Below are 19,674 nucleotides of genomic sequence, written 5' to 3' on the forward strand. Positions count from 1 at the left end.
AGTAAATATATAATAATAATTTAAACATATCTTTAAACGACTGATTCGCGTCTTTTTGTAAAACGGAGTTTCGAGTAATGATCAATCAGAAAAATGAAGAGGTAGCACCTTGTAGAATAACTTTACTTCAGACATATCTAAAATAGTGCATTACTTGCTGTTAACAGGACAGATGACTTTTGTGAATTATAGATATTTAGATAAAATAGTGAACAATACACAAACTCTGACAGAATCCAGAAGATCCAAAAGATAATAACAATAATAGAGATTAAGAAAACTTGTCTGGCCCTACTCTCGATACAAATTGCAGATGAAAGCACTTATAAAAAGAAAAGTCGCAGATTGGACTTAAATCCTCAAAATTCTTCATTCATTTTTCAACAGAAATAAACATAATATTCAAAAAGATATTTAGTTATGCTATATGGTTGCGTGGCTTATCATACTAGAAGAAACCCTAAAAGATCTATGCTATATCAGTATAATAGATATACGTAAAGATTTCCAAAGTGATGCTGTTCAAAGATGTGTTGAAGACAACCGTAGGTCTTCTTTACAAAATAGAGAATCAAATTATTTCTATAACAGTACGAATAGTCACAGTAAAAAAGTTTAGGGACCACTTGTTATCAACTCGAATAAATCAATAAATATATATCGATGAAATAATTTTTGTATATGTGAACTATTAATTAAGAATATTTATATATATCTATATTTATAAAAAACTTCAAACAAGTGTATATTGTGCATATAAGTGATTATTGCGATAACCAGCTGAGATCTATTGAGGAGGTTCCAAGAACGATCGGATCCACGTCCCGGAGCCACTCGTCGCCAACGACGACCAAGTGCCATTCAACACCCCCCAAAGGGATTTCACAAACAGGTCCCAACGAGTTACAATACTAACATCCATTGACCAGATAATACGAAAAGAATTACGAATACGTATACATGGGTCAGCATGTGGATAGGTGATGGTAGTGTGAGAGGAAAGGCGATCGTTTAAGATTAAAAATGCATTGAGTCAAGGCGGAGAAACCTGATCACTTCAATAGGGCGGACTCAGAGATCGATTGGACTCAAGAAGGTGTGTGCAGTAAGTTTTGTATGAAATATCAAATTTGATATTTGATATTGATGCACTATTGTTAGTATGTTTGTATCAAATAAGACTAATAACTGAAAATATAAAATAATGTCTGTGTGTAAATGACATTCAATTGTGCTATTGAATGAATATTAAATATTAAAAGTGCTAGTAAGGAAGGATGATTTAATAAAGTATATAATGATGAGTAAGAAATCAATATTTTTAATAACATTTTAAAATAACAGCTCTGCGAAATCTACAATGTAATTTATATATTTTTAAGCTTAACAGTTATGCTTACCTTGTTTTTGGTTCATGTATGATTTGAGATTTGAGAAATTCTTTAAGATCTTTCAAAAACATAGTTTTTTTGGGCTCAGGGCATCCTTTCATAGGTCTCGACACTGTATATATTAAATCACATTGAGGACGCATGTGTTTTATAGAAGTACCAGGAATATTTTTCCCAGTATCTTCGTGTACACACCAACAATATGGCGTAGAGCGATAGCATTGAACACGTTGGTAACGGCCATCTGGTGTGCACTCAGGTACATAAAGTATAGTCCCTCCATTCTGTTTTAAGGAAACAAATTGGTTCTGTAATTCTCCAGTTAAATATTATATGTTAAACATACCCTCTGTTCTTCCAATGCAGCATCTTGATCAGCTAAGCAATCCGATTCTCTTTCGGGTTCCTTAAGAGGAGACTCGGGTTTCGGTCGCAGAACTAAAAATACATTTTTAAGTTAAATGTTTTTATCAGATACCCAGATGATAAGTATTGGTATGAGAAGAAATGAAATCCGATATCATGCAATTTAAATGTAATTTTTATTAAATTATATTAATGTAAGGTTAGATGGTATATTATGTCATATTAGGTTTTTGGCAATAGTAACAAACCAGTTACATACTTAAGATGGGTGGAAATTTTGTAGATGAACTCAATGTATTTTGAATGCTTAGATTATCATCATCAGGATCATAATCAACGTCATCATCATAATCATCAAAATTTTGGTTACTTTCATCATCCTCGCTACTATCCAAGGTGTCATGATGACCATTTGGACCATTGACACGGATGGTGTTTACACCATGGCCATTGTTGTTATTGTTGTTGTTTAAATGAATTTTATTGTTATAATTTGAATACGAAGTATGAAGAACGTTATTGTTGCTGTTATTATAGCTGCTGCTGGTTTTACTGGTATTGTGAGTGGTAACGAAATGACCTGCGCATATATTAAATTAACCAATATAAATAAATAATCTAGAAATGTTTATGAAATATTATTAAATGAAATTCTAAATTAATATTCTACTGAAAACATGAACAACCATGAGATTCATGAGTTAAAGAAAAAGTGAACTAAAATGCATGCATATTTTATATTAGAATGTAGGAGTATTACTGATAAATGTAGATAAAAATATTTTTATATCTAGTCATGCTCTGGAAGATGATGCCTTACAATAAAAAAATAAAATATTTTTTATTAATTCTTTCATAAGTAGACAGACATATAGTATAGTAACATGTGGTCGTTTGTTTCCATAATTTTGAAGTCTGTGGTGAGACATGCTTAAAGTAGAAGCTTCGATTAAAGTCTTTAAGTCATCATGCTTTTCATTCTTATAACATTTTTACTCAGTTAGTCAGTGCAACAAGCCTATTTTCAAATGAATGCATTATTTCCTTAATATATATACCTTAGCAGTGGCGTAACTATAGGGAAGCAACTGGAAGCAACGCTTTCGGGCCTCCGAATTTATGGGGCCCACCATAAATTTTTGTATTCATTGTATTTATTTTTAATAAATTCTCAAAAGTGGGACGAAACGTTTTTGGTTGGAATAACTTCATATTGCATTTTATAAAAGATACGTAAATTTTAAATTTAAATTACATAATATGTATGTACTTCAAATAAAATATTAAACCTATTTATAAAATAAAAAAGTTTTTCTAAGAAAAATATGTGTCTTAATCGAGAGACTTATATGGAAGCTATATCTAGATTTAAACCTATTTGAAAATAATTTTGTACGTTGCCTTTTGCAAATATCAGTACTGTATACACCAAATTCCATTTGAATACCTTTATTAAAAACGGAGAAACCTCATATCCGATTGTTAAGTTTATATCACAGATACAAGAAATAGACGTCCAATTTCAATTAAACCAAATGGCTTCCGAAAAGTATGTGTGTAAAGTTTCGTTCGAAGAGTTCAAAAGCTGAGAGAGTAGTTTGAACTGAAAAAGTATATATATATTGTACTGATATATACTTAATGATATTTCCGACGTTTCCTTTAATGCGTTACGAAAATCTTGACAAGCCTTATATATCCTTTTTACATTTTTTCGTGTAAAGAGTATAAAAAGAGGGGCCCCTTAGAATGTTGGTAGGGGCCCCTTAGTTAGAATTTGCTTACAGGCCTAAAAAATGTAGTTACGCCACTGCTCTGCTGCATGTAATTCCTCGTTAATCTCGTAGATTAAGTGGGATTTCTTAGCCCTCAACTTAATCACTCAAAATCAAATACAGAAGGGTGAAAAGATGTGATATTACATTGAAAGTGATTCAATACAAGTGATTCAATGCTTTACAATAACTCTGAAAGACTTGATTTCATGATAGTGCAAATCCTTAGTCTAACAGTCAGTTTGATATTTAAGCTGTAGATAAATATTTTTTTGAATAAGAGTGAAATTTTTATGTTCATATAATTTTTATGTTTATAATTATTATCAATTATAATATATTTAGATTTAGATTGAACAAAATACCGAAAACAATTTAAAACTAACAAGAAATCTATAATTGTTGACTACAATTTCTTTCGAATAAAATACATTAATGGAATTTATTGATGAAAGAACAACAACAAAAAGACAAAACTACAAGTTTAAGTAACGCAAATAGAGTACGGTATTAAGGCATGTATCTAAACTCCGATTCTGCACTTAACACTTCGCAGTGTATAAGTTCAACTATTATTATGTTGAAGCTATTTAAACCAGTGCACCTGAGCACTTTTCTCTTTCTTAACTCGAGGTATTTTCAAAACTCCTCTTTACGCCTTGTCTGGATAATTGTTTATCACTTCATCAAACTAAACAATAATTGACCTTAGATCTGCATACCTCTCCGAGGAGCCTGTAATTATTCTGAGATTTGATTACGTGGTGTTGGTAAGTCTGTCAGTTTTCGCAAATAATTTAAGGACTCTATCTTTTATGTATTTTTTGATGGGATCAGTCTTGAGGTCCCTGAGGATGTCATACGTCCTAATGTACCATGGTACTTTGAAAGTTCAACTATTAATACTTGCAATCTAAAAATTAAATGGGAAGATTTCAATTTAAAAATATTTTCAAAAATAACAATGGGATATTTGGTTTAAAATAGTCTACTCAAAATAGCTGCATGTTAATTCAATAATTAAATTAACTAAAAATAAATTTATATTTCTGTAGATAATTTCTTTTCAACACTTTAAGATTATCTTCTCATTTATAAAAAAAATTTTTTTATATTGATTTTTATTTTTTATTGATTTAAAAGCAAAATATTTTGCTTTCCAGCTGTTCCATTAAACATATTGCTTAATGGATCTTATTGAAGCAATGTTGCTTTAATTTGTATCTACAGTTTCTAATTTTAAGTAATCAAATTTAATTACTTGCTATTAATTTAATATCATAAATACTATGCAAATGTAGCTGCAAGTTATCATTCGTTTGCGTTTATAAATGTTAACACTTGGAATATACAATTGGCAAAACAGATAGATATTTATTTCTAAATTTTAATTAATTAACTATTACTTCCAGTTGTATTATTTTCTTTTGAATGCTTTTGAGCCAACTCAAAAGAATTCTATTGAATTCTTTCTTAAACCCATACTTTACTTTTTATTGGCAATCAACTTCAGAAACTTCAAGTTAATCTTGTCATTTGTATGAGTTCACGGGTTAATGTTTTAATTTCATATTCAGCAGAAGTATTTCAACCTATTTTCTAGTATTGCAATTTAGTGTGTTTTACCTTGGTCAGAAAAAGTTATACCCAGTAGCGGAGCTAGACCAACTCTGCACGTCGGCGACATCAGAATTGCGAGGCCCCCTTTATAACCCAGTTGTAAAAGTAAATAAGTTACATTCACTAATAAACACAAATTAAAATAAATGAATTTTCCTACTTTTAGTATCACCCTATTTTTTTTTAAATTATATCCTAATGAAGATAGTCTCTCTTGGACCATCATATTTTTCTAGTACGTCTTAAACAATTTTAACTTTGCTTCTTTCTTTTCGTCGAAGCTACACTGACTGGAACTGTGAACATGAATCTGATTACTATATAAACATTAGGGAATACTTCGAATATAGTTAATGACATTATCAAACCAAATTGCTCAAAATATTTATTAAGTGCTTAGAATCCACAGTCGGTAACTTTTTGCGAGGCCGCTGCGGGCGCGAGGCCGTCGGCGGTCGCCGACATCGCTGACGCCTAGCGACGCCACTGGTTATACCATTCGGTAATGACTTGCTTACCAATACTGACGGTGCACATATATTTTCTTACAACATTTAAATACAGATTCTGTATGAAAATACAATAAAGTTTTTAAAATTCTTGAAACCTCACCTATAAATGTATATTTACTAGATTGGCGGTAATTTGAGATTTAGAAAAAAACAATAAAAGAAAAAGTTTAGTTAGACTTCATTTTGTGTTTGCGAATAATTTTTCTACTTGAATCTTGATAAAAATATTATCTCAAAGTCAGCGAATCTGTAAAGCTGAATCTGAGACAAGGACACAAATTTGCCGAAAGCCAAATGACTTAACAAAAGGTAAATAATATATTTAAAAAATAAAAAAAATTTTCTTTTTTTTATTAAAGAAAAATATTAATTTATGCAAATAAAATTTTTTATTCAAATTACTACAAACAATAGCACACCTGTGCAAATTTCTTACTTTTGATTAAAATGTCATAAATATTAAATATGAACCATAGTCAATAATTAATTGCATCCGACTGCACTCGAAACGGAATAAAGTGCTCTATTGTAGTAACCATTTTTTAGAAGATTGAAATCATTGTAATTAATTAATTATGAAAAAAGTTTGCTGCAAGGCTAACCAGAAAGGTAATCCATTACATTTAAGAAAGTAAACCCTGCCAAGCCTTTTATATAACATTTAGTTATTTTCATGTAAAATAATTCATATATGTATAATAAATTCAAAATGCTATTTCTGTAGTTTTTCACAAAATATTAATACAGACTACTTAATTAATTGGAAAATTCAACAAATAATGCAATAAATTAAATTAAATTTATAACTGCAAACAGAAAGCTGATCTACAGCCAGGTAATCAGAGCAGCACTACTCTATGGGTGTGTCGCATATAGCACAGCTGCCAACTCTATTATCTAGAAGCTGCAAGTTGGTCAAAGTCAGACTTACCAAAGACTCTTCAAAGTGCCTTGATACATCCGCACAAATGACATGCTAAGAGGCTTTAGAATAGACACGGTCAAAAAATACATAAGAGACAGAGCCCTGAAGCTATATGCCAAAACCGACAGGCTGCCTTATTTAGCACTAAGTAATCTCATAATACGTAATCTCTAACCGCACGGGGCGGTATGCAGATCTTAGATTAGTAATCGAATAATTACGAAGTTTTTGAGAAATACATAAATTAATAAGTGAGAAGGATGGGACTCTACAGAAACCCTCCAGTTATCAAAGAGTAAAAATGCCCAGATGCACTAACTCGAAAAAGACTCAACATGAAGATGAACAACTGCGATTAGATATTAGGTACCAGAAGAAATTCATTATCATTCATTTAAACAAATATTTAGTTGACGAAAATCGGTGAATTATTGCAAGCCAATAATGTGTTATACTTTATTTATTTACTAAGACTCAAAAAATTATTTCATTTCAATAAACGAAAAATTCGTCAACTATTTTTTATTTGTAGATTTTGTTTATGTGAACTGAAGTTCGGTCACTAGTAACATAGAAACGGTTACTACAAACGATCGGTTCAAATACTGATAATGTTCCAATACTAAATTACACTCGTAAGTTTTTAAATCGTTTATAGAAAACATATTGCATTTGTGGCAATTGTTCTCCAAACAAAATCATTTTTTTAGTGTGTTATTACCTCAATCAAAATTCTGTTCACTGTCTTCTTGAAAGAGTAGTACCCTACACACTACTATGATAAAAGAAGTAGAATAGTTTTTTAAGATACTTGTAATTCAGAAAAGAAATAATGCGATAACATATATAAACCGCATTTTCAAAATTAATGTGTTAGTTATATCTTATCAAGTTAATAAAATACTGAATAAAAATATGATAATAGATGATTATCTATAGAGTACTCTAGGAGCCTTTATAATTAGAAGGGATTTATATATACTAAATATAAAGTACATTAAGTGACATATATAGTAATATATTTATAGGTAATTACCGTACTTATGACATTCAGTTGATATAAGGTAAATTTCAGTGTTTTTCAATTATGATCTGTGTTGTACAGACATTGGAGATAATGAAGGAGTGCACAAATAAATAAATCAAGAAGGAACGTAGTCGAAACTTTGCTACCATTCACGTAGATAATTATAAAGTATTTATTTATATTTTTTGTCGTCATTGTATTCCAAAAATTTCGTCTGAATTAATAATCTAATCATCTTATAATAATTTTATACTAAATAATGGAAGACTATGCAAAATATTCAAGATATCAGTAGTTTTTATTAGGCCCATCATTGAAAGTTCACTTTAGATGGAGCTTTTAAATTTGAATATTTGGAAAAATCAATAATAATCAATAATATCATAACAGTAGTATAATAATAGTATCAATAATAAACATACATATTGTCCAAAATAGTTCTTTAACTTGGAAACATTTTGATTCCTACTGTTCTGACAGCAAATTTTGAATGCGATTACACATTTTAGATTTCTTTATAAAGAACATTAAGTATATAGTGTGAAGAAGATTAAAGTTGTGATAAGGTTCCACTTCTGAGATGTCGTCCGATTTCTACAATTGTAAAGCGGCCAAACCTTTTAAGCGTATTCGGACAATATAGGATATAAACGTAAGACAGTTTCAGTTTTCTGAATTTTCTGTACTTGTCACCGTATTTGTTGCTTTTTGACCGTGACCCGTTAGCATACCTATGATATTACAGCAATTTCTTATACAACCATGGTACATATAGAGTATAATTATTATTGTTTGATATACGAAATGACTTTTGCAATTTTATGGCAGATTAAATTATACGACATCATCTTTTCCTTTCTTTTCATGTCTACATTAATTTTATTATTAATATTTTTATATATTGGTTCCCTGTTTAAATGCCATCAGAATCTCATCCACTATTCGTTTTCTTCAATACCATTATGGTCCAATTGGTCAACTATTCTTGGCTGCCCTTTCCACCACATTTCTGCTTTTTAAATATTTTTCAAAGTATAATGATATGAAATGAATGTCTTTATCGTTTGTTGGGTGTCTGTATAGATGTGGGAGTTGGAGTTGTTTTCTGTTTCACGGTAGACTAGCCAATCCCATAGCATAAACTTTCATATAATACTGTATTAATTGTTTGGTATCAAATCTGCATAAACGCACCTACATTTTGATAAGTACAAGTACAGGTTCTTTATAATTTCTTATGTCATTATTATTCTGTCTGACTGCTTTCACAAAAACTTCCAATCCAAGTTCTTTTGATTAGGTCTGTTAATTAGCGAGGAAATCACAGATATCCATACGGATAAGGTTAAAATGTTTGAACTAGTTATGCAGATTCAGATTTTGTTTGATATCTAATATATTTGTTAATATACAAACAGCTAAATATTCTTAATATATCTTTTATTCATAACAATGTCTAAAGTGTATAAATTTTAATTAAAACAAAAATTCCTGTCTCCTTAATCTATTATCAGATTGCATTTTTTACGTTCTCCAGTGTCATTAATACTAAATAAGTCAATAAATTCTAAACTATTATAAATTGTTTAGAGTTAATTAGCATGTACATGTTTTTTTTCTGTTTATTTCAATAAGAATAATAAATTTTTTTGTTAATAATTTTCATAAAAATAAATATTCATCGATACAGCAATAAATTAATTAAAAGTTCATTATTAAGTAAATGTTAATTATTTAGTTTTAATTATATAAAACAAAGACTTTAAAAATATATAATCACAAAAAAGGATTTCAGCATTATGTTTGCATATACTTACATATAATATATTTGCGAAGAAAGAAATTAAATTTTTTTTTTAAATTTAGTTTTAAATAATAATAAATAATGATTCAGGAGTTTCTTTTGTGAAAACTTTGTTTTGTTTAAACCATAATTTGGGATTTTACCAATAATCACTTTAAAAGGGTGTTAATTCTATTTGTAAATAATCTTATATCTGTATATATAATATTATAAGCTGTATATGTATATAATCTTAAGTTAGTATTATAATCAATTCCTTCTACATTCAACATAAAAGCATTGTTTTCAAATTAATTACGAATGACATCAATTTAAAATCAAATATCTTAACTAAAAATGCGTTAGAAAAATAATATTTCATAAGCTGTCCATTCTCATCAAACATCTGTATTTTATTTTAAATGCAAAAAAAAAAAATTTAAATAAACATATAATGTATAAAATAATATAAAGAATTAATATACTGAACATTCAAAACATTCTGAATATTCTGAACATTCAGAACACTCCGAATATTCTGAATATTCAGAACATTCTGAATATTCAGAACATTCTGAATTTTAAGAACATTCTGAATATTCTAAACATTCAGAACATTCTGAACATTGAATAGATTCTGAATATTTTGAACATTCAGAACATCCTGAACACTCTGAATATTTTGAATCTTCTAAACATTCAGAATATTTATTCTTCCTATATCAATACGTAACTTAAGTTACCCTGTATACGTTTTAATTAACTATCTTTTACAGAAATATGCATTATAATTTCTTTAATTAATAATCATGAATCATGTGCTATTCCAATGAGATGGTATTCGTGGTTTCCACAAGTTGATGCATTTAACTTGTATCTTCCCGTGGTTAACACTATGAAAGCAAATTATTTTTAAATATTTTATGTTAATAATAATTTAACCACAAAATCTGTAAAATTAAATTAAAAACCAAAAATCTTGTTTGACTTTTATTGTTAACATTCTTTGTTTTTTTATTTTGGGTTGATACCAAAATAACTTAATTATGGACACTAGCACAATGTAATATTTCTTATACTATCAGGAGTTTTAAAAATATTTTATAAAGATATATTATAAAGATAAAGATATATATTATATATACATATATATATATGCAATTTTTAATATAGATTATAGAAATTAGAAAAAATATTTGTTTTTTCATTGACGTAGTGTTTCCTTTTACTTAAGAAGTTTTCAAATCTTGAAATAATGACACATTAATTCAAACTACTCATTATATCATATAAAGACGTGGTATTTAAAACTAAAAATAATAATATATATGTATATAATATGTATGTCTCCAATCATGTGCATGCATATGACATCATAAAGAATTTGTCATTATTAAAGTCATGTGAATTATTAAAGTTGCAAAATATAATTTATTATTTGATAAAAATATCGAACAATAAAAGTTATTGCTCCTGTATTGTTAATTTTGTTAGTGACAAAGTTCACATAAATTAATATTTTGACTTTAATACATAATATATATATTTAAACCATAGTGTATGTAGTTAAATATTTATTGAAAAGCTGATAGCACACTTATATACATAGTTGTGCGGGAATTTATAATACAAAGACTGACTCCATACTATGGAGTCCATAGTAACGTTTGCAATTATGAAAATTTATTTCCATAATTATTTATATAAATATTTATCGAAATATTTATTTTATATTAATTTCTCAAATATAAGATATTTACTAAAAAATATATATATACAAAATATAACCTTTGTAAATTGAACCGTCTACATAATCGATCAACTGTGTTAGCTATTTAGAAAACTGTAGAAAAGTTTGTGCACAGATTATTCTATAGTAGACATTTATGCCAGTATCGTTGAAGGCACTTATTATTCAGTTCCTTCATTCATACACAAGGTTATGGTATTTGCTTCTCAATAACATTGCGAAAAGATATTGATTTATGACTTAAATCAAAAGTTAAAACCTAATGATTATCATTTGCGACTCATTTTATAAAAGTGTGCTTCAACTCTTGCAATTCAATCAATTTTTTACAGCAATATTTTATTCAGTGACAGAGCTCATTTCCATGTCAATTTATAAAATAGTTGAATTTTATCTGATAAAACTCCATGGGTGATCCAACAGCTATCAACACCTATCTATTAAATCAACACCCTATATTAAACCATGGTAACCTAGTTCTTGTTCCTATAAATGCATGCATATGGTCTAGAAGATTAAAGGTTATTAATTTCCATAGAATAGTCACGTTTCCAGAGTGAACATTGAGCTTATAAAGGCTTTGATAACACCAAACTCTCTAGAAATAGACACATTAAGAGGCCACCGAGATTGCATGTTTTTAAGATGTAGGAGTATTTTCAATAAGACTACTTGAAATCAGTCTTACATATTCAGAAATCAGCAATAATTTAAGCTCTGGAATCTAACATTGTACGCAATATTTATGATATACTATAAAATATATTTTATACTAATTTAAAATTATGAACATTTCAAAAACAACACCCTTTAGATCAAGTTAGATTGAGAAGGCGCGTGCTAAGAGTTATCAGAACTTCCACTCGGAGGCATTTATTGCTTATTCTGATATCCTCCAAAATTTTGCCGGGAGAGGTGAGGTACCCAACAAACACAACAATACCCTCTACTTATCATATAAGTATCATATCATATAAGTGATTTCTTAATATCAATAGGGTCTTGTTTCTGTCAAAAATATCTACAATTGGTTTTAAATAGTACTATTTATTTCGATTGATTCAAATTGCTGATATCAAATTAATAAACAAGTTGAAGAAAGATAAGTTTACCAATGTATTCTATTATATAGTTTCGAAGGTCAATATTTGGTTTAAAGGGATTTTAAAAAAACCAAATGATATGGTTTCTTCATTTGTATATTAATGTAGATATTAGTTTAAACAACAAACTGTCGAATATAGTGAAGAAAAGCAATATATGTAGACAGTGTTTATTTCCGTTACTTACATATATAAGGTTTCCAAATTTATAGGTTTCCGAAAGACCTCTAAGAATGGTAACCATTACTTGAAAATTCTAAATTAAACTACAGGATTTTTAAATTTTAAATTGCTTCATAGAGTTACAACTCTACAAACTCACCGATCTTACTCTTGACACTAAGTACAACTGTTTAGGAGATCTTTCAAATTTCACACCAAATATAATGTCAATAATAATATAATATTATATATATATATATATAATAAAAGAAATATTTAATAAAAAAATATATTTTTTAATGAACATCTCGACTTCTTCAAAAAAAGATATAAATTTTGGTTTATTGTTTGTTTTTTTTTTACCTATTTGTCTGAATAAATTTGCTTAAAATTTTACATTCTTTAATTTATGAACTACTTATGCCATTCTAAAGATAGATTATCTTGTCAATTCAATTTATTGTTTGGAATAATGTCTGTCGCATTGCTTTGAAATACAATGCTTTGCGCATTGTTTGCTTCGTAATGCGCATAATGCTCATGTTTAATTTCTCATCATGACAAGTACATTTTTTTTGTGAGTTGCAGATAAACTGACTTTCATTAACTTCTATTTGACAACTTCATTGAATTTTAAACAATAGATTTTGTTCCTGGTTAGCTTGTCTTGATCACAAGACAATACTATGTGATCATTGCTAACTGCAAGTATTAAAGTAGCGGAAAGATATGATCCCACATAAGTTTTTATTAAATTTTATCGATCAGATACTTACTTATATTGCTCATATTGAGTAATATTGCATTAATAATACTTTATTAATAATTAATAACGACAGTCTAAACTTATTTGACTTATATTAATACTTTGAGAAGTTTATTCTTAGTAGGTATGAAAGAACTACGTATATTAAGGGTACTTATATAAACTGATTAATGCCTTATAAACCTTATAAACGTATAAATTTATCTACTTTGTAAATGATGTGTCAAATTTTGTATGAAAAATCATTGACACAAATTTAGTAAATTTACACAAATATTTCACTAAGTGCGTTCATATAACCGTTTATGTAAACGCTTAAAATTATACATTTGATAAATTTATATGCTTAGATGAGTACAAAAATAGTATTATTGCCATTAAAAATATGATTAAAAGTATTTTATAAATTTATAGCTCACAACTTTAAACAAATAAAGAGAAATTTGTTGCCACATTTTAATTTGAATCGTAAGAATAATCTGTATTAATCCCATTATGATATCTTCCTTACTAATAGCTCATCAGATCAGTTAGCTCATTTCAATGCTAAAGTTCTGTTAAGTATGTAGATAATATCTGCCCTTTCAAATTAAAAATACAGAATGTGATGAGTTAACTCTTTGTTTAAAAAGAGAGACAGAGAGCTATGAAAATATTTCAATAATTCTTTCACACTCTCATTGCCATAGCTTCAGAAGGATTGTCTGCTAAGGACACTCATTTTATTTAAATACCTATCAAATTATGATCTGCAATGCCGGATTAATCAGATTATACTTGTTATACTGAAGACATTGTTGGCTCTTTTGTCGTACAATGATTTTTCAAAATCATCTCTAATCTGATAGTGATTTTTGTTTTGCTAAATATTAGTGTAATTAGTAAGAAACTTTAATAAATTATATATGAGCATTAGTGCATTCTAACTAGCATTATGTTTGTGAACAACCTAAGCACTTAAAAGTTCTTGAATAAGTTACAAATCATACTCATTTTTCTTCTTGTTTATATGCTATCTAATATCAAGTATTATCTGCTACATAGGTAGATATCATCAGTGCTACACGCATATAATGCTATCTGCTTCATATTGCATTAGAAATTATGATCTCCATTGTGATCTAGGTATACCAACCGTTACTGATGTAAAAATTGTTCAAAAAATAATTACAATGGCCTTTATATCATGTTAATATTGAAAGATCCGTACTTAAATAGAGAAATATTCCAACGAATTACTATACTAGACTGGTACTAGGAACTATTTATGGTAGTTTATATGTATGTATACATACCTGTAGGTTTGATTTATTTGTGTTGCTTTTAATGTGACCAAACAAATTTGCTAATTTTATTCCACTTATGTTATCTATAGTCAAAATCGTAAAAACAAATCTATTTAATTTTAAAAATAGGTGAAAAATAAATTATCTGTGATCTGCAAATATCATGTTTTGAAGCATGTCAAATCGCCTGAGCGGGCTCGCGTGTTAATACACAACGCCTATAATATCAAATCTGCAATATCATTATATTATAATTATATTTAAAAAAAATGTTTTTATTATTATTATTATTTTAACTCAACTCAGAGAAAATGGCAGTTGCTAATACATTAATTCATTAAAATCAAAATTAAATTAACTATACATATAATAAACTATGCATTAATATAAGCATATGCATTTATAACTTTATTATATTAATTCTATATTTAAATTAAGGTTTATTTTAATTTTAATATCAATAAAGTAAATCAACTATTAGAATTAATCAATGACTTTAAAAAGTTAAAAGATACACTTTTCTGTAATATATTACTTATGACTTTAGACTTATATAGAAGGCGTTCTCTAGTTTCTTTAAAAGCAAGTTGGTATATATTAATAAAGTAGAAAACTGTGTGTCTGGTATTATTAATAACTAATATTTATCTTAGTTACAAAGTTAATGGGTTTAAGGTGTGGTGGTCATTTCAGTAACATTCTATTAAATATTCTAATTTATCGGCTTCTTGCCAAGATGGAAATCCATATGTTGCATTTAACAACATCTGGAGTAGAAATACAAGTCATTTATTAATTAGATTGAGTGTGATTATATCATATAAATCAATCACGATTTTACATAACATTTTATGATTCAAAGATTTTAAATATTATTTTTTAAGATTTGCATTAAAGAATTGCTACTTGTATTTATTTTATTTATAAACCAAATGGTGCATATCAATTGATTGGTTGCTTGGTTCAATTGTATATTTAATGACTGTATTTATGACTGTAACATTGTATATAAACATATAATCATATTATATAACATATAATAAAACATAGCAATGTAAAAGTGAACAACTGACAAACATATTTTTTTAATAAGAAAATATCTTAATTTATTTGGTTTATTTTTATACCATACAACAAAGAGGTTATCGGAAATAACATACAGAGCTTTTTGAAATCACATTATTTATGGTATGAGGTAGGTTAGATTTAAATTATTAGAGTGGGTTAATTCGCTAAGGAAGTTAACGTTCTGCAAGATGAATGATCCGATTTTAAGACAATTCATCCTACAGACCTTCAGCTAATTAGAGTGACGTAAGGCTTAGCCACAGCTTTACATTAAAAAAAGTTGCCAGGTCTAATAACCTTTGATATTGAGAAAACACTCGATAACATCTAACATGCAGGACTGGTTACTAAAAAATGTAAAACCAACATTTTACACTTCAACCCATAAGAACACTTGAAAAGCCTCTTTCTTATACCAAGTTAATCAAAGTTAGTATCCTATAAGATTTTTCGCTTCATCATATGTTTTATTCATTTTATACTATCACCATTTCAAAAATGGAATGTAATTTATTATTCTTGTATTTCATATTCTGTTGTGAATTCAACTAAAATTTCTAACTTCTGCCGATGTATTTGATGTACTAGAAAAACTTAAGCGATGGGAAGTAGATTTACTGATATCCAATTGGTGATGCTTTAAACACAAAACGGATTTTATAATAGAAGTGTTGGAAATTACCAGCTTTTTCCAGTATCGCTCAAATGAGACACACCCTGAGAAACGATTAAAAGTGATAGTGGTTATCAACTCTTATAAATCACAATATTCTATAAGTATGGAAAGTAGAGCTCCAGTTATTATTTGAGTTTCTAAAGTTTCCAACATTTTAATCTTTTTTTTTTCCTCATGCATTGTATTTACAAAAAAGTTACAACAAGTCTAACTCCATTTAAGGAAATTAATTCTCATTCCAAAAAAAATTACTACAAGCTGCTTGAAATTTTTTAAACGTCATATGGTAAATAGAGGTCTTATATTTTCACACCTATAAACTATTCATATTATTTTATTGAAATATACTAAGTTTCTGGATTACGGATATAAACCAGAGAAGTTTGACTACAACATTTGCAGGGTTATTGTCCATATGTAGGCTCTACTGTTTGAAAATGGAGAAATATGACGTTGCAGTTTATTCTAGACAGCAACTTCGCATATATGCCTCAAATGGTTTTCAAACAGTTATGATATTGATATTATCAATGTCTTGACTTTAAACATTAATCCTCAAAACAACAATACTCTTTATAAGATGTATTTCTTTTGGCTAAAAAATAAGAAAACATTTGATGACATGGGCCTACATGAAAAAAAAACCAATAGTCATCGAGAATTCGACAACTCCAAACCATTTCATACCAAATAAAATTTATATAAATAATTTTTTTTAAAGATCTACTGTAAATATTGTATAATAAAATACTCTATTATAAACATTTCTAAGACAATATAGTATTAATGTGTGACAATGTCTTTCACACATTAATACTATATTGTTGATCAAAGTTGATCAAAGAAATATACCTTTTTTTCGAAATTATTTAATTGACATAATAATAGAATATACAAAGGTCAAAGATATAATCAAACTTGAGGGTATGGCATCAATGTAGAGAACGGATACTAATACGAATATTAATTATTGTAGTATTTTCCATTGCAGATAGTACCAATGTAGAAAGAACGGATCATCAATGTACAGAACGGATATTAATGCAAATAAGATTATTATATTATCTTCCATTGCAGGTAGTACCACAATAATGTATCTCAGCTAGTGCATCAAAGATTTTGATCATTATTTGTACGAGCACCTCAATTATAATTGATTTATACGATTTGGATCGAAAAATCTTGAAGCTACCCGGACAGTTAATCTGTTTTATCTTTTATTATGGTTTTATTTTATATATATTTTCATAACAGTGAAAATTTTCAACCGATTCCTTGAATCCAGTAGAGTACAAACCTATTCGAACAAACAAATTCTTAAAGATTGGATTAATTAGATTTTTAGCTTTAACATAAAAATGAAAGTTTTATAGTTGGAGCAAAAGTTTTTTTTTATAAATTAAAAAATGCATTTAATTTCAATATAAAAACTTTATAAAAATATCATTCTTTATTCCGTTTAAGCTTAAGCTTATCTTGTATGTTTATGTATGAGCAAACGTTGGGAACGTGCCCCACCAACCTTGGTGAAGGAAACGAAAGCATGACAATGTATGACATAATTACACGTTGGAACAGATTCTGACATCTGATTAATTTATCGACAGTCAAATTGAGATTTAAATCAAAGCGCAACTGTGAGGAACAATAAAAATCTGAAGTTTTCTGTTTGTAATTTAAAATTGTCGTATGGAAGAAAATTGATTTTAAAATAATTATTTAGGTGCACGTACGTACTCTCCGTAGACAAAAGCAGAAACGAAAATAAAACGTGACCGGAATTCGGAAAAATCTTTGGAAATGACAAGGAAAACGTTCGCACAAATCAATCTGAGGTAGAACTTTTCTGAGCATTCAATAAAAGTAGAATGTAATTGTAACAATTCGCAAGGTATCGCAAAAAGCTATCGACTATTGTAAGCAACTTGCAAATTGTTTATGCTAATTGACAACCGTGGGTGAGTTGAGTTAAATTCTTAATTAAAACTTGAAAAGAATATTTTATACAATGTATAATAAATGATTGCATATGGTGAAATCAATATTTATTTGAATTATAATGAAAAAAAAAGAATTGTTTAAGACATTTTTCAATAATATCCTATTATGCAGGTGTGAAATTATTTTGCAAACTATTTATAACTCCAGATAAAATCAATTATATTCTGGTTGATAAATAATAATCTATTTTATTATTCGTTATTACTGACCTTATACAATTTATGAATTAACACGAACCCATTAGAAATTGATAGAGTAGGCAAAAGAATATAGCACACGCTACATATATTTTTCCACATTCATATAATAACTATATACATAATCAACAACTTTTAAAACCTTAACTTTTAACAAAATGTATATAGATATGTTTATGAAAAAGTGAAAAAAAGAATAGATATAAAAATATTATATAGTTCTTTAAAATCATCATTATGGTTTGTTTATTGTTTATTACTATATCAATCTATATAAATGTAAATATGTTTATATATGGTATAAAAAAAACCTATATATAGTCTATATTAATCTTTAAAATCATCGTCATGGTTTGTTTATTGTTTATTACTATATCAATCTATATAAATGTAAATATTATATATGTTAGACAAAAAACCTATATATAGTCTATATTAATCTATATATAATCTGTGTTATAAGAAAATTTGCAACACCATTATATACTTCTCTAAAATTATTATTATTCCTTCCTTACTGTTTATAAATATATATCTGTCTATATAAATGTAAATTTGAATCTATGGAATTTTGAAGATTAATATAATATAAATGTATAAGATTTCTATTGAAATCCATGGAAAAGTGACTTAATATGTTATTATTAAGAAATCTACAATACTATTAGATACTTCTCTGATATTAACATCATTGTTTCCTTACTCTTTGTATATATACATTTATCTATAGAAATGTAAATTTGTGTAGATGTGTTAAATATATAAATATGTGAAAAAAGTGATTTAATATATTATTAAGAATTATAGAATCCCATTAGATACTTTTCTGAAATTGTCATTATTCCTTCCTCACTCTTTGTAAATAGGTATATCTATCTATATAAATGTATTTATTACATATATAGTGGAAGATGATGAGCGAACCCAGTGAGTTGGCGAACGATCGAGTCATATGTGATTCAAGTCAAACCAGAAACTAGAATAATTAATAGTGCAGACACCAAGAAAATGCAGTGAAAAAGTAGAGTTCTGGATGTAGATTAAAAATTAAAAGAGCGTGGCTTGAAATGCCAACATAAAAGCGACCCTACTCGAAGAGGGGGTGTCCTATAAATAATAGGACTGTTGAATATATCTGAAATTAAGATAAAATATGAAGATGTTATAAGCTTTGAAAATGTAAATATATAGAAGAATCTAAAAATACTACTGGTTGATATCATATTAAATAAATTAGTTCTATTCCGTTGAATCGAAATAGACAGT

At 27.7% G+C, this 19,674-nt stretch overlaps 2 protein-coding genes across 2 annotated transcripts in view; one reads left to right on the forward strand and one right to left on the reverse strand.

Annotated features, from left to right (window-relative positions):
• The window catches only part of LOC119684862 (cytochrome P450 9b2-like), a 286,885-nt gene that overhangs the window by 36,075 nt on the left and 231,136 nt on the right, over window positions 1-19,674 (forward strand). The gene's annotated exons all lie outside the window — the stretch shown is intronic.
• The window catches only part of LOC119681915 (probable serine/threonine-protein kinase fhkE), a 51,352-nt gene that overhangs the window by 18,241 nt on the left and 13,437 nt on the right, over window positions 1-19,674 (reverse strand). Inside the window, exons 2-4 of the mRNA XM_038095225.1 lie at window positions 2,017-2,337; window positions 1,738-1,829; window positions 1,401-1,675 (exon numbers count right to left, since the gene is read on the reverse strand). Of these exons, the coding sequence (XP_037951153.1) occupies window positions 1,401-1,675; window positions 1,738-1,829; window positions 2,017-2,337 (688 nt within the window). The remainder of the gene's footprint in view (window positions 1-1,400; window positions 1,676-1,737; window positions 1,830-2,016; window positions 2,338-19,674) is intronic.

The sequence above is a fragment of the Teleopsis dalmanni genome, chromosome 2, assembly GCF_002237135.1.
Source record: "Teleopsis dalmanni isolate 2A chromosome 2, ASM223713v2, whole genome shotgun sequence".
Taxonomy (NCBI): domain Eukaryota; kingdom Metazoa; phylum Arthropoda; class Insecta; order Diptera; family Diopsidae; genus Teleopsis; species Teleopsis dalmanni.